This window comes from Narcine bancroftii, chromosome 8 (genome assembly GCF_036971445.1).
Source record: "Narcine bancroftii isolate sNarBan1 chromosome 8, sNarBan1.hap1, whole genome shotgun sequence".
Taxonomy (NCBI): Eukaryota; Metazoa; Chordata; class Chondrichthyes; order Torpediniformes; family Narcinidae; genus Narcine; species Narcine bancroftii.
The window spans coordinates 140,635,495-140,652,732 of NC_091476.1; the positions used below are offsets into that span (position 1 = coordinate 140,635,495).

The following is a 17,238-nucleotide window of genomic DNA, read 5'->3' on the forward strand; positions in this document are numbered from 1 at the left end:
TGTGTGGTTGACAGTGAGGAAATTTGCAACAGGATTGAGACTAGATGGAGAACTAGGCTAATAATGCAGTTCAAATCAAAGAAGTACGTAGTGCTAAATTTGAGTAAATTGAACCAGGGCAGGACTTAGTCCGTGAACAACAGTGCTAAAGTGTGTTATGGAGCAGAAGGATTTGGGGATGCAAATACATGGCTGTTTAAAGATGACAGTAAAGGTAAACAGAGCAGTGAAGTGAGTGTTTCGGGTACTTGCCATCATCAGATAGGGCATTGAATACAAGTCATTGGATGTCAGGTTGAAGTTATACAGATGTTGGTGAGGCGACAATTGGAATACTCTCCAATTTTGGTTACCCAGCCATGGGAAGGATAAAGCAGGAAAGGGTGCTGAACAGAAGTTGTTTCCATGAAAAGGGAAGTGGTTGTTATGAGAGAGTGGAAACACTAGGTTTGTTTTCTTCAGAGTGTTGGAGGTTGACGGAATGGAGATCTAAAAAAACAGTGGGATAAGGTGAATAGTGATAGTCTGTTTCCTAGACAGAAGGGCATAACATAAAGAGGGGTGGGATTTTGAAGGTATGTGAGAAGGACAGTTCTTCACTCAGACGGGGTGGACAAGCAGAACAAACTGCCAAAATGATGGGAGCACATTTAAAAAAAAACACTTGGATAACTCCATGTATGGGAGGGGATTGGACCAGCATGGGCCAAATGCAGGCTAACGGGACTAAGACACATAGTTCAACATGGAGAAGCTGGGCCTGTGGGCCTGTTTCCTTACAAACAACTCTATAACAGTGTGGTAGACCATTGTTAATACTGCTTGTATGTGTTTGGCTGGCCTGCCCCTTGCTGATTGAACCTGTGGCTCCTCCCCCTTGATTCCTTTAATAAAGGCAGCAACACCATAACCCCTTCCCCAGGGCCTCGAGCCAGCAACATGAGATGTGCCTTCTGTTTATGGTAATAAAAGCCTATCAGTCAGGTAACTTCTAGTCTTTGGAATTATTGATAGTGCATCAGACAGCATTTCTAGCATATCCCTAATTGCCCTTGTTGAGGTCATAGTGAGCTGCATCTACAGCCACTGCAGTTCATGTGATGAAACCATCCCAAGATTCCGGGGAGAGGGAGTTCCAAAATTTAAACCCAATTGCGAGTCAGGGTGGTCTGTAACTTGGAAACAATCTCAGATGGCAGTTTCCATTTGTGCTTGCTACATGTTGGATATGCTTAACATTATGAAGTTGTTTAAATGCTGGATGACCATGAGTACAAGACAGTCTGAGGGGGTATCTCCAAGGTATCGGAGGATCTCGGGAGAAATCCAGGATGCTGAGATGTGGACCAATGATCACGATTCTTTTCAATGTCATTGCAAGATGAATGAATAAACAAATGCAAAACATAATTCTTTTTTTCCTTTATTCTTTAAAAAACTCAAATCTACTAAAGGGAGTACCACTCTACAAATCCCTAATTGTTATTTTTCATCTATATCTGTACAAATGTATACAGTGTGAAATTAAAAGATAAAATTGTTGTTTTTAACAGAGATTTCAACAATTTGATGTATTTAGAAACCAAATTTTGTTCTATTTAAAAAGAATCAGCATAAAATAAAAAAAAACCTTAAAAATATGTAATCTCTCAATTGTCACTGCTACGTCTGGACATAACGAGAATGCCATTTTGTTAAGAGGCGTTAGCAGGATGTACTCAGCAAATCTTACTCAATACAAAGCATGGGTGCATCACAGCCCAAAAGCAAATAGATTCTCTGACAGATCAGATCACTTCCTCATGTCCACTCAGATCAGAAACAAATATGCACTGCGTTGTTGTTCATGAACACTATGTGCAGAATATTCCTGCTTTAGAAAAGCTATTAGATAAAAATTATTAAATAAAATATTGTGCCAACTGTTAACACACATTAGGGCATGCTGTCCCAGTCAGCACGAGAGCAGTCTATATTTGTGGAATAGACAATGTTCTATATCCAGGAACAAAAACACTGTGATGTTACCTGAAACAGATGATTCTGCTGTGAGAATGTTTGACAAACGGTGCTGTTTTGTCAGGTGTGATCTGTATTTCCCACATCAAATGATTGCACAACATAACTACCTGAAGTCCAGAGATCTGTTTCAACTCACCCTAAATCTAGGGAAGTATAAAAACAAAGTGCTGGAAATATTTTTCTGATCACATTGCATCTGTGGGCACAGAACCAGACTTCAATGTCAGGTGTGGATACAAGCAGCGGAAGGGGAAGCGCATTTCACAAACTGCCCACCTCAGTCAGATTCTGCCCTTTCTGTGTAGTTCCTTACTGGTATCATCAGCCACTTCAGCACCCACAGATGCAGGATGGAAATACATCATCGTGGGTCCTGGCAGAGAACCAACAAAGAAATCAGTGTACCATTCTGCTCTCCAAATTGCATGCAATAATAATACAAGAGAAGGTGCAGACAAGATTTAGAAAGATTTAGAGAAACATAGTTCTGGGGAGAGATTGTAAAGGATATGTGGCAATAAAGCAGGCCATTTGGTCCAAATGGTCTGTGCTAGCATTAATGCTTCACGACACTCCTCCCATCTTTTCTTATCTGCGTCCATCGGTTTGATCCTCTCATTTCCTCATTTTTTTATGTGCCTGTCCAGCCTCCTCTTCACTTGCACCCTTACTATCCCCCTGTGGAACTGAGGCCCACCATCTCACCACCCTTTGGCAATGAAGATTCTTCCAAATTTCTTAGTGAATATTTTATATCAACAGCCTCTAATATGTTCTTCTTCACAAGTGGGAACATTCTCTCTGCACTGAAAGCTCTTTTCAATGTAAAAACTTAATCACCTCTTGGCTTTTCTTTATCAAGAGAAGTGATTGGGTTTTATTCTTTGGAAATTTGGAGATGAAGGAGAGGATTAATTGAGATCTTGACAAGTTGGGGAGGAATGATCTATTTTTTACATCTGACAGGAATGGACCATACAGTCATGCTTCCTCATAAGATCATGGCTAATCTTTTTATCTTGGTGTCACATCCCCTCATTCCATCAATATCTAAAAATCCATTGATTGACATATTCAGTGACTGAATCTCCAACACCCTCCTGGGGAGAGAATTTTGTTCTTTGATGACAAATGTTTTTCTCCTTTCAGCCCTGAATGTCAGGTGCTTATTTTGAGTCTGTGAACCATGATTTCAGGGGAAATACCATCTATTCTGTTGAATCCTTTCAGAATATTCCACATTTCAGTGAGATAATTTCTCAATCTCTGAACAATATAGGTCTAATTTGCTTGTTGTCTCCTTGTAGGATAAAATGAGAAATCAACATAGTAAAACATCACTGTCTCTGTTGTAAACATATCCTCCCTTTGGTAAGGAAATCACACATACACACTGTTCTCAATGGAGTCTCACCAGGGCCCTGTAAAATTGCAGATGCCTCCACAATTGGACCCAAGTCCTCTTGCAGTAAAGGTCAACATACCATTCGCTGTTTCTGCATGTTAACTTTTAGTGACTCTTAGCAAGAACCATTTGAAGGGAAATATGGAGGAAATAATATTCTTTTCTTGAATGTTAAGACATGGATCTCACTAGCTGAAAGTGCAGTGGGTGCAGAAACATTCTTTATATTTAATGAAAACCAGGATGTGATATAATTATAAAAGTCTCTGCCCAAGCATTGATCAGTGGGAAGAACCTCAATGCTATGATTTTATTTTCAATCACTAAAACATCCCTTCATAAAAGGGGAGAGTGGGGTAAATGAACCCTGAGAAGGTTCTAATACAGTGAAAATTGCATTATGTTACACACTTCAAACTCTCAGTGTCACAACTCGAGGCAAACCATGAACTGCAAAATAATCTCCAATAAGAGATAAATTTTCACCAGGGTGTACAGAAAACAAGAGATCCTTCATCGACTTATCAATGAATTTGAATTTTGCAAATACAGTAGACTATAGAGCATTACAGCACAGTACCTCAGTTTTCTGACTGAGGTCCTCCATCAGCCAGCTCCCCACCATGACTACCATCCCCCCCACATCTCCATCGGGCACACAAAACTCAAAACGGTCAACCAGTTTACCTATCTCGGCTGCACCATTTCATCAGATGCAAGGATCGACAACGAGATAGACAACAGACTCGCCAAGGCAAATAGCGCCTTTGGAAGACTACACAAAAGAGTCTGGAAAAACAACCAACTGAAAAACCTCACAAAGATAAGCATATACAGAGCCCTTGTCATACCCACACTCCTGTTCGGCTCCGAATCATGGGTCCTCTACCGGCATCACCTACGGCTCCTAGAACGCTTCCACCAGCGTTGTCTCCGCTCCATCCTCAACATTCATTGGAGCACCTTCATCCCTAACGTCGAAGTACTCGAGATGGCAGAGGTCGACAGCATCGAGTCCATGCTGCTGAAGATCCAGCTGTGCTGGGTGAGTCACGTCTCCAGAATGGAGGACCATCCCCTTCCCAAGATCGTGTTATATGGCGAGCTCTCCACTGGCCACCGTGACAGAGGTGCACCAAAGAAGAGGTACAAGGACTGCCTAAAGAAATATTTTGGTGCCTGCCACATTGACCACCGCCAGTGGGCTGATATCGCCTCAAACCGTGCATCTATGCACCTCACAGTTCGGCGGGCAGCAACCTCCTTTGAAGAAGACCGCAGAGCCCACCTCACTGACAAAAGACAAAGGAGGAAAAACCCAACACCCAACCCCAACCAACCAATTTTCCCCTGCAACCGCTGCAACCGTGTCTGCCTGTCCCGCATCGGACTTGTCAGCCACAAACGAGCCTGCAGCTGACGTGGACATTTACCCCCTCCATAAATCTTCGTCCGCGAAGCCAAGCCAAAGAAGACAGCACAGTACAGGTCCTTCAGCCCACAATGTTGTGCCAACCTCTGTAAACCTACTCCACACCAATAATCCTTTCCTAACTGATACATCCAAGGATCATTTGAATGCCCTTCTTGGTCCAGCCTTCACCATCACTCCCAGCAAGGCATTCCACCAGGCACCCACACTTTCTGAGTAAAAAACCTACCTCTAATAGTTCCCCTAGTTAATATTGTTAAATGAAAAATGTGTAATGGTACCCTAAAAAAAATGAAAATAAAAAGATTAGAGTTAATGGGGATTCTTTGAGATTATTCCAAGGATTTTATACAGAGCATATCTTGCAGGAACTGATAACTCCACTTAACCTCTTAGGAAGTTATCCACTGAAATGGAAGGGTTTCCTTGGAAATTCCTAGCTTGTAGCTCAGTTGGGAAAAAGTAGATGTTTGCCAAGTATGCATGGGAAGTTTAAAGACCCTCATGCTTCAGTAGGGTGGAAGCAAAATATTCTTTAGATGTGTTGGGCAAGGTTGCGGCTGATCTGTGTTTGCTCTCTTAGAATTATGAGGGGTATAGACAGAGAAAATGTGAGTAGGCTCTTTCCACTTAGATTAGGAGAGATAAATACATGAGGACATGGCTTTAAGCTGAAAGGGGAAAGGTTTAGGGGGAACTTCTTGACTCAGAGAGTGGTGAACAAGCTGTGGTAAATGTGGGCTCACACTTAAGTTTTAAGAATAAATTGGTTTTGGAGGGGTTAGGGAAGGGGTAAATACCATCATGTATGCAAGTTTTGATTATTTTTGCAATTTGTATTACTATATTAATTTAGATTACTGCATGTATAGAGAAATCTTGAAATAAAATATTCAAAAAAAGAATAAATCGGACAGATACATGGATGGGAGTGGTCTGGAAATGAGTGCAAGTCAGTGGGACTAGCGGAATGATGTTTTGGCACAGACTAGAAGGGCCAAATGGCTTGTACTACACAAAAGAGTCTGGAAAAACAACCAACTGAAAAACCTCACAAAGATAAGCGTATACAGAGCCGTTGTCATACCCACACTCCTGTTCGGCTCCGAATCATGGGTCCTCTACCGGCACCACCTACGGCTCCTAGAACGCTTCCACCAGCGTTGTCTCCGCTCCATCCTCAACATCCATTGGAGCGCTTACACCCCTAACGTCGAAGTACTCGAGATGGCAGAGGTCGACAGCATCGAGTCCACGCTGCTGAAGATCCAGCTGCGCTGGATGGGTCACGTCTCCAGAATGGAGGACCATCGCCTTCCCAAGATCGTGTTATATGGCGAGCTCTCCACTGGCCACCGTGACAGAGGTGCACCAAAGAAAAGGTACAAGGACTGCCTAAAGAAATCTCTTGGTGCCTGCCACATTGACCACCGCCAGTGGGCTGATAACGCCTCAAACCGTGCATCTTGGCGCCTCACAGTTTGGCGGGCAGCAACCTCCTTTGAAGAAGACCGCAGAGCCCACCTCACTGACAAAAGGCAAAGGAGGAAAAACCCAACACCCAACCCCAACCAACCAATTTTCCCTTGCAACCGCTGCAATCGTGTCTGCCTGTCCCACATCGGACTTGCCAGCCACAAACGAGCCTGCAGCTGACGTGGACTTTTTACCCCCTCCATAAATCTTCGTCCGCGAAGCAAGCCAAAGAGTGTTCTATGTAGAGTTGCATAAATTGAAAACGGTTGAAACTGGGGTTGTCAAATCATCGTTGCTCCTGTGGAGAGGGGGTCACTGGATCAGGCAAGTTATGACATCTCTATACATGGAGGGGAAAGTGCTGTAGGTAGGCGGGGGTGGCGGTGGGGGGGTGGGAAAGAGAACCAAAGTGCCACAAAAGTTACCAGAGACATAAGCAGCAAAACCTAGACCTTCACACAAGAGAATATTTTTCCAGATGCTGTGCAGAGCTCTTTACAATGTCTTGGTCAACACCACTACGTTGGTCAACATCACTAAACACATGATCTGGACGTGATCTCGTTGTTTGTGGGAGTTTGCTGTGCTCTATCTATCATGTCAGAAGTATTTTCTTGGTTGTACAGGTTGCAACATTCTTTAAAATCTGTGAAAGGCTCCATACAAATCCAGCTCTACTGTTCCTGTGTGTTCCTTGTTACGGTTGTTGCTGGTACTGAGATTCAGTGGCCGTGAAGAAGTCCTCCAGTATACTTTGGAGATATTCAAATGTTGGCCGATCATCAGGGTTTTCTCTCCAGCAGTGCATCATAACTTCATAAAGTTCTTCAGTACAGTTTTCAGGTGCTGGCATTCGATAGCCCCGTTCCAGGTTCTGAATCACTTCAGGGTTGGTCATTCCTGTGTGTGATGAAAGAGAGAGAGGAATACTTCAAGTAAAAATAAACAACCAATCACAGCAAAGGAAGAGCTGGGGGAGAAATGAAAATATGGGGAATAGTCCGTAGACTCACGCAAAGATCCATAAGGACCACGATCATCAGATTACCATGGCCAAAGACAGCAAAGAGCTAGCAAGCAAAGGAGAGGTTGCACTGGTACATGACAGCTAAAATTATAAAACTCACTGAAACTAAATAAACAGACTGTAAAAGGGAATTCAAACCCATCTCAAAGCCCCCTGTTAATGGGCAGCTAGATTATTGCTTCATTCCAGTGGGAGGAGAATGAGACCTGGAGTCCCCTTCGAATCTGCTGTTTGGAGGAAAAGCTATGAGTTTTTAAACAGTAAATCTTGCTGAACCACTCTAGGAACTGGAGTGCAGCCCCTATTCCTCAGAAGCCCAGGTTGGAAACCCCAGCCCTGCTAACAGAAAGCAGCTAATATGCATCCGGTGTGTATTCTGCACATGATGTGTATTCCACAGGCCCACACCAGTGACAGAGACCTCCCAGTAGCCAACCATTTCATTTCGGTGTCACACTCCCATACTCCCATGTCTGTCCAGGTCTCATGTACTATGCCACCAAGACCACCTGTAAATTGGAGGAACAACACCTGATTTTCTGCCTGGGCACTCTCCAGCCAGATGACATTAACATCAACTTTTCTGGTTTCTGCTAGCTTGCTCTCCTTCCCCCTTCCTTCCCTTCCCCCCTCAGCTTTCCATCTCCTTCCTTCTCTATTCACCTAGCCACCCCTCTTCTCCTTGATTGCTGCTATGCCCTCCCTCCCTTCTGGGCCAGTTGATGCTGGGTGGACATTGTAACATTTAATGGAGCCTGGGCGACTTGAGGAGAACCTGTGGGTCCAAGCCTTTGGGCAGAGGGGCTTCTCACAGGCAATGCCCTCTCCACCAAGAGAAAAGTTTGAACAGCAGTGAAGCCAAACACCCAGCCTTCTGCTGCTAAAATGGTCTACAGAAAAATAGTTAAAGAAACACACAATGAAACATTAGCAGTTATAAATTAAGTATTTCTAACGAAATTAAAGTCTCAGCAAATGCTTATCAAACTAACATGAATAAATTAACTGAAAGAATGCAAATTCCCTGAACCTATCTACCTCCCCTGGAGGCCAGTGATTGGGACTGGTGTTCAAAATCACGCTATCTATAAGGAATTTGTACTTTCTCCCCGTGTTTGCGTGGGTTTCCTCTATGGACTCCAGTTTTCTCCCATCGTTCGAAAGGTACCGGGGGTTGTAGGCTGATTGGGTGTAATTGAGCGGCACAGGCTCATGGGACAAACGGCCTGTTGCTATGCTCTATGTCTAAAATTTTTAAAAATAAAAAATAATGATACAGCAAGGTAGAAGCCCATTCCAGCCAATGAACTGATGACAGCCCAATTACTCCCAATTAACCTACTTACCTTGTATGTTTTGGAGGGACTTCTGCCTCAACACAGCTCTGAGAGGTGATTCACATTTTCAATGGTCCTCCCCAAAAAATAAAATTGTGCCCCACTCTTGTAACTTATGACAATAATTAATCTTAGAAACTTATAACTTATGAACAATGAATAAATATTTATTTGTGTACAATGCATTCCCACATCACTATGGTTATTGAGTAGGGAATTTGATAGGCAGTGGTTAATTATTAGGCTAGGGTTGATGTGATCAGAAGGTTCAGTTTATTCGTCAGTCTATATTGAGCATGTACCTGGATATGGTATCCGGCCGTACGTTACAATTTCTGTAAGGAGAATTCCAAAGCTCCAGACATCCGATTTAATGGTGAAAGTACCGTAGTTGATGGCTTCGAGTGCTGTCCATTTGATGGGGAATTTAGCACCTGTACAAAATGACGATGAAGCATTAAACACCCATTTGCAGGAAAACTGTGATGACGTGGGGGCAGGAACATTGGGAGTCAGATCATTGCTGTCTTTTTGTTTCTGGGTTAACTCTATTTATTAATGATGTTATTATATAACGTTTTGACACAATTAACCTCACTATGTATCTATAGCAAATATATAGATATTGTATATTTATAAACAGTGTCTATGTGAAAAAAACCAGACCATTACAGTCTGTGTCCAATATTCCAAAAGGAAAAATCCCCTTACACCTCAGGTCAGTCAGTCAAGTAGGTCAGTCCAAAAAAAACACAGTCCACAGAATTCAACCTCAAAGCTCAATGACCAAGTTCAGTTCTTTAACAGATAACAAAGGACATTGTATTGAACATTGGAGAAAGAAATGACTGATGTTGTGTTGCAGTAAACTTACACATCCTCACTTATAAGCATGTGCATTCCACACAGCTCTCCCAGCTGCCCTCTGCCGCTTCAACTCCTGCTCTCTGCTTCACAGCTGGATTCTTCCTTTGTTCTCGAAAGTTCCATTTGCTTGAAATGGCGAGTCAGCACTCAGCTGTACCACAAATTGCACAGTTTTCAGCAGAAATCCATCCTTTGCAATGATAGTCCACAGTCCAAAAGGGTCAGTCCATGGTCCATAAAAGGGGTGATAGAAAAGCATCCAAATCCAGGTTTGGGAAAGACAGATCAGTCAAAGGTTACTGAGGAGCCTTGACCATGGGGGTTTACATTGGCACCATGAGTATAAGATGAGATCTGAACTTACAAGGGGTTCGATTAGATTCATACATAAAAGGTAACTGCTCAAATCGGTAACTTACAGCATACATTTAAATTATCACTAACAAAGGATGTGTTTGAAAATAGTTTTACAGCTAGGGTTGCTAGAATCACAATTCCCTTCTAGAAACTTACAATCCATTACAGCTTTTCAAAGAAGTTGGAAAATATTTGGTTATAAAAAAATAGTTAAAAGAGAAAAGCAGCATATTGTGACCACAATCTATATTTGCGAGATACTTTTCCAAGGCAAGACCCTTTCGCTTCGCAGGCTCTTAAAACTGTGAGTTTTGAATTAGTTCTTGGCCATCAGAGTCCCTGCAAATGTTCACACATTGCACCAACCCTCCCATTCTCACTCCCCATCCAGCTCCTGTCCTTCTCAAACAATTGGATCATGGTTCAAAGTAAAATCAACAACAACAATTTACTCTTGAAAGCAAATGATCTGACATTCTGCTTCTTTTGAGATGACTGTGATATGAAGATCATTACCAAGTGACCAGCTAAACAATAATTTAATGCTGAAGATGTAATCAGTTCATCCTCAATGCCCTCTATGCCCCAACTCCACTGAAGATTCTGACTGTATTACATACACTCCATAGCTACTTGGATTTAGTGTTTGGCTTATGAAGTAAGGCTTTATAAACAGGTTGAAAGATCCAACACAAATATTGACCCAGTTTACAGATATAGAAACTCAGTCGGACTTGCTCAAAGGGACAAAGTGACATCTTAGATTAAAAATATATAAATATTAAAACATTGATAACATGTAGTTGAAGACATGGACCAATCAGATCTTATCATGAACCATTTAATGATTTGATTAGTCTGCACCTGAGTCAGGCTTTGGCTAAGTATTGCTCTTAAATCCCACAGTTGCCTCATTCACTCAATTGCAGGATGTGTTGGAGTTGAGAATGTTGGGACTCCCTTGGGGTAGCTGCATAAGGGAAAGTGAGCATGCAGAATGCTGATCCTGGTTTCCATAGGAAGGTTTATTCCAATAAAGTTCGTGGAGATGGGAATCTCCTTTTGGGATTGTTGCTTCAGTCAAGAACAGGAACATTCATTGGCATGTTTATTGCAGTTAATTTCAAACAAAGCTACAATCTCAACTGATCAACAATAATGTACAAATCCAAGATTCAGCAAAATTTCAGCTTTGAAGTAATGTTTCAATCTCCATGTCTCCCAAAGCAACCAGGTAACTAGTACAGGTCAGACTTAGCCATACATTCAATTCAACACTTCTATTTCTGCTGTTAAGTGCTACTGAGTAACGATAACATATTGTTGAAGATCTACCGTCACAACGAGCTACAGGAGGGAGTCAGCGAGTCAGGCAGTATCCATGGCAAGAAATGGTCAGTCAGCATCTTGGGTCGGTGATAAAGGCTCCAAAATGTTGACTGACCATTTCTCTCCATAGACACTGGCTGACCCACTGACTCTCTCCAGCAGCTCTTTGTTTGCTCAAAGTTCCAGCATCTGCAGTTCTTCTGTTTCTCAATCACATGTCTATTTGAAATTCCTCTTTGGAGTGGAGGTGGAGATGGCAGACAGCTGTTTGTTCCTGGGGTAAATATCTCAGTGACCTATCATGGGCTATCCATGCTGATGCAATGGCCATGAGAGGGCATCAGTGCCTTTATTTCCTCAGAAGCCTGAGGAAATGTGGCTTCCCACCTGAGTCAATTTTACAGGTGCTCCATTGAAAGCATCTTGTCAGGGCGCATCAGTGTGTGGGATGAGAACTGCTCCACCCAAGATTGTAGGCATTGTGAACGTGGCTCAGACTATCTCACATCCCCATCAACTCCACCTACACCTCCCTCCGCCTGAAAAAAAACAATCAACATATTGAAAGACTGATCCCACCCTGGCTATACTGTCTTCACCTCCCTTCACTTGTGAAGTAGATTCACAGTGTGAGATTGTGCAACACCAGATTCGAGGACAGTTTCTTTCCTGCTGTTATCGGACTTCTGAATAAAGTTCAGGGTGGCACGGTGGCATTGTAGTTAGTGGAATGGTCTTACAGCACCAACGGCCCAGGTTCTAAATCCGGCACCATCTGTAAGGAGTTTGTATGTCCTCCCCATGTCTGTGTGGGTTTCCTCTGGGCACTCCAGTTTCCTCCCACCCTTCAAAGCATATGGGAGTTGTAAGTCAATTGGGTGAAAATGGGCAGCACAGGCTTGTGGGGCAGAAGGGCCTATACTGTGCTGTTTGTTTAAATTTTTTTAAATAGTAAAATTATATTGATATTGCTCTGAACCAACTGATATCTCTCTATAATTGCGGTTTGTACTTTTGTTCTATGTCTTATTTGTTGTACGATGAGAATGTAAATTGGTCTGCTTGGAATATAACTTCTTTCACTGCACGTGACAATAAATTTTAACTGCCTTTTATTTCCATCCCAAGGTTCTTTTCCTTTAATGGAAATGGCCAGCAGGAGGCAGTGTTACAGCTGCCAGTTCTCCAGCCTTGGAGGATTGCCAAGACAAATCTCTGTCTCTCAGCTCTGCCACAAGATGGCAGTTGTCGCATTGCTATTCTCCATCTGTGCTGATGAAGGATGCGGTATTCGAGCCATAAAACTCTGCACAAGTATTTAGGAATGACAGAATTCTCTAATCTTACCCATATAAGAGCAACTTCAGAAAATCTCAAGACGTTTTGCACCATTGGACAATGGAGGCAGTTTGATTGCCAGTCTATCCATGATTTTGAGTGTTGGACCATTAGGCCATTCTCCACCATTCAAAATCTATGATTAATTTCCCCTTCAGAACCCCATTCTCCTTCCTTCTCCCCATAACTTTACTAATCAAGACCCTATGAAGCTCTGTGTTAAATCTACCCAATGATGGTTTTCACACCCAACGGTGGCAATTAATTCCACAGTTTTACCATCCTCTTACTGAAGAAGCTTCTCTTCATCTCTGTTCTAAAGGGGCATCCTTTTACTCTGAGACTGTCTCCTTCTGAACTTGATTCTCCCACCACTGGAATCACCTTCTCCTCATCCTCTCTATCCAGGCTTTGCAATATCTGATAGGTTTCAGTGAGATCTCCCCTCATCCCTCTGAAATCCAGTAAGGACTGGCCCAGAGCTATTATCCTTTCTCTTCCATCTGTCACATATTGCCGCTGAGTGTATCACAAATTCTCAGGAGTCATATACTTTGGATTCTGTAAAGGCACCTCCCAAACTCATCGGAAAAGTTGTTGGGAGGAGGGACATGGGAATGTTGCCATTGCAGATTCACCCTCTAAGAGGCAACATCCAGCTGGTTGATTTGGAAATATGTTCATTGGTCCTTCATATCACCCGAGATCCTTCATTACCACTGTGGGAACACCTTCACTGGACAGCAGGGCTTCAAGAGAGAAACTCACCAACAGCTTCTCAAGTGATGGGCACTATTGCTGGACTTGCCAATGATGTCTAGATCCCAGAAATGAAGAAAAATATAAGCTGCAGCAACAATAAACATTCACTTGCCTTTTCTTAGACAAAGCTCTCCACCCTGCAGCTTACTCTTTTTCAAGAATTTAACCTGGTTTAAATTTAGACATACAACATGGTTACAAGCCCTTCTGGCTGACAAGCCTGTGCCGCCCAATTACACCCAATTAACTTAAAATCTGTATGTTTTTGAAGGATGGGAGGAAACCAACACAGACACGGGGAGAATGTTCAATCTCCTTACAGGCTGTGGCACTGTAATAGCATTGTGTCACCTGGTTCTTTTGGGTTCATGTGCAAGCTCAGCAGTTCTCTCAGATTCTTCAACCTCAGTGTGTTCTCTTTCCTTTTTAGTTTTTGATAAGCTGTAGACTAAGACTTGCTTCCACAACCACATCACTTAACTTGTGTTTGATTCCAAATGCCATTTACACAAACCCAAAAGTGTAATGTGCTCCTGCAGTTGTGGATGAGCTGTGAACTGAACCTTTTGCAATCATCAGTAAATATCTCCTCTCACTCCTCAGGATGGTGGGCAAGGACACTACCCTTTAGAACTCCTGGTGCTACCTTGACTTATCTCCAACAACTGGCTCCTGTTGCTCTGAGATGGATATCAACTCAACCCTTCTGGCTGAAGCCAGCTGCAAAGGATTCTGCTTTACTTAATTTGGAGGATGTCACACTTAATGTGCGAATATGGCATTAGCCACACAATCTGCATCAATATGACTTCACACCTTGTTCAAAATGAAATGCCACTTTCCTCAGAAGAATGAAACTAAAGTAATCTTCAGCTAGATACTTGGTTCACAGACGCAACTTTCCAGCTTTGACTACATAAGATTCTTGACTGACTATTCAAGTCCCATAACCAACATTTCAGGCTTGAGTCCAAAATGTTAGTTATGTATCTTTATCTTTGCTATATAAAGTACACTGTCTGACCTGCTGAGTTTCTCCAGCATTGTGTTTTCACTTCAACACACTCTCTGCAGACTTTCATGTTTTATTTCTGTTCAAGCCCTGCTCTGACATTTTGAGCACCAGTATCCAGCCTTTTCTCTCTGATGAAGAGCTCAATGGCTTTTGTTTTCCTCTTAACTGCATTGTGCCAGCCAGTGTTTACCCCTCAACTAGCAAGTGAAAACATCACTCATGTTTCTCTGGCTCCTTAATTTGCTGCTACATTTCTTAAACTATAAACGTTTCCTCATGCGTGAAAAGTTTTTTTTTAAATTGTGTGCACAATGACAACTGAATAAATGAAGAGTTCCTTGGATTCACAAAATCAACTGTAATTCAGAAACATATTCAGAGAGTGCATTCATCATGTATTTTTACAAGGTGCCATACATGAGACAATGTAATGAGATAAGAGCCCATGGTATAACAGGAAATGTGCTAGCGTGGATAGAGCATTGGCTGATTGGTAGGAAGCAGAGAGTCAGGATACACAGATCATATTGTGGTTGGCTGCCAGCTGCTAGTGGTGTTCCACAAAGGCCAGTGTTGGAGCTGCTCCTTTTAATGTTGTATATTAATGATTTAGATGATTGAATGAATGGCTTTGTGGCCAAGTTTGAAGATGATATGAAGGTTGGTGGAAGAGCAGGTAGTGTAGAGGAAACAGGGAAGCTGCAAAAGGACTTAGAAAGATTAGGAGATGGGTAGAGATGTGGCAAATGAAATATAATGTCAGAAAGTGTACAGTTATGCACTTCGGTATATTAAAAAAATATGAGCAGAGTATTATTTAAATGGGGAGAAAATAAAAAATACCCAGATGCAAAGGGTCCTGGTAGTCCTCATGTCGGATAGCCTGAAGGTAACGTTGCAGGTTGAGTCGATGGTGAAGAAGGCAAATGCAATGCTGGCATTCATTTCAAGAGGAATAGAATATAAAAGCAGGGATGTGATGTTGAGACTTCATAAGATACTGGTGAGAACTCTCTTGGAGTATTGTAAACAGTTCTTGGCTCCTCATTTAAGGAAGGATGTGGTGACAATGGAAAGGATTCAGAGGAGGTTCACAAGGATGATTCTGGGAATGAAAGAGTTATCATATGAGGAGCTTTTGACATCTCTTGGCTTGTACTCATTGGAATTTAGGAGAATGAGGGAGGATCTCATCAGAACATTTCAAATGTTGAAAGGCTCGGACAGAGTTTATGTTGAAAGATTGTTTCCCATGGTGGAAGAGTCTAGGGCAAGAGGGCACAACTTTAGGATTGGAGGGAATCCCCTTAGAACAGAGATGCAGAGGGATTTCTTCAGCCAGAGGGTGGTGAATCTGTGAATTTATTTCCACTGGCAGTTGTGGATGGCAGGTCATTGGGTGGACTTTAGACAGAGATTGATAGGTTCTTGATTAGTCAAGGCATCAAAGTTGAAGGCCGGCAGTGAGGCTGAGTGGGAAAATGGATCATTCATGATTAAACTGTAGATCAGACTCAATGGGCTGAATCTGCTCCTATGGTTTATGGTTATATAGAGAGATATGTTCTTTATGTCTGATATCCTGGAACCCAGGTAAGGAAGAAGATGCTCTCACAGTTAAAGGCAGGGAGCTGGGAAATGGAAACTATAACTTTTAAATTAATATTAAGATGTTTTAAGCAACTAAACAAAGGAGATTTTTTTTAAATTTGTGTCAGGTTTTCCTAACCTAAGTTGTTAGAATGGAGCTTTAAGGATCCTGGCATCAGGCAACTAGAGTCTAGCTGATGTTGAGGACCAGGAATCCTGGCCAAATTTCCCATCACTAAGGGTAATCGGCCTATGCCACAGAGGAGGTACCCCTGTGGCCACAGGAAGTGCCTCTCTTGCCCTCACACCTCCTCCCTCACCACTATTTGGGGCCCTAAACAATCCTTCCAAGTGAAACAACACTTCACTTGTGAATCTGTAGGGGACATCTACTGCATCCGATGCTGCCGTTGTGTTCTCCTCCCTTTGTGGTTTCTTCTGCATCGGAGAGACTGGAGGCAAACTGAGCACCTTTGCTCTATCCGCTGCAATAATGGGGATTTCTGGCGTGTGGCCATGCGAAGGACTTAGACAAATGTGTTTTGGTTGAGCTCTCTGTGTAGAGTACTAAATAGATGATCAAAACTTGAAAATTAAGATTTTCTTAATCAAAAATAGATAAAACTAGCACGAAGAAGCCAAGACAGCCGAGAACCAAGATTGAAGAAGCTCCTATTCAATCAGGAAGATTGGGTGAAAGCCCAAAAGGGAACGGTGCAAAAATGGTGATGGGATCAGCAGAACCAGGTAAAACTGAGGAATCGGATCAAGAATTGAGCATCATCCTGGAAAAAATGGAGAATTTGAGTAACCGATTCATAAATGTTGAAACAGTGATGAGAGATATGACAGAGAAAATTATTGAAATAAAAGAGATTGTTGAAAACCTGATGGAGAGAATGAATTGATGAAAATGCATGAAAAACTTGAGGCTCTGGAAAAAATAAAGCGAAGAGAGTCAGATAAACAAGGACTGCTAGACCCAATTGACTATATGGAGAATTTTAGTCGACAGAATAATGTCTGAATTATTGGACTAAAGGAAGGAATCGAGGGAAGAGGCCCAGTGAACTTTTTACAAAAATAGATCCCACAAGTGTGAAGACAAATTCTGAAAACAAACTGCATATCAAGAGAGCTCACCGAACACAGATGCAGAAGAGCTGGTGACCAGAGACCAAGACCAATTCTGGTGAGACTTTTAAGCTACGGAGAATGGGAGATAATTTTTGGAGCAACATATGATTTCTCTAAGCAGAATAATGGGCCACCCAAGGTTGT

General features: G+C 42.3%; 1 protein-coding gene across 4 annotated transcripts in view; it reads right to left on the reverse strand.

Annotated features, from left to right (window-relative positions):
• Positions 1–6,401: 6,401 nt before the first annotated feature.
• Positions 6,402–17,238, reverse strand: part of LOC138741267 (proto-oncogene tyrosine-protein kinase LCK-like) — a 76,916-nt gene continuing 66,079 nt past the window's right edge. For all 4 annotated transcript variants that reach the window (XM_069895064.1, XM_069895066.1, XM_069895067.1 and 1 more), the window contains 2 exons: positions 9,002–9,133; positions 6,402–7,235 (listed from right to left, as the gene is read on the reverse strand). In XM_069895064.1, coding sequence (XP_069751165.1) covers positions 7,033–7,235; positions 9,002–9,133 — 335 coding nt within the window. In that variant the 3' untranslated portion in view covers positions 6,402–7,032. The remainder of the gene's footprint in view (positions 7,236–9,001; positions 9,134–17,238) is intronic.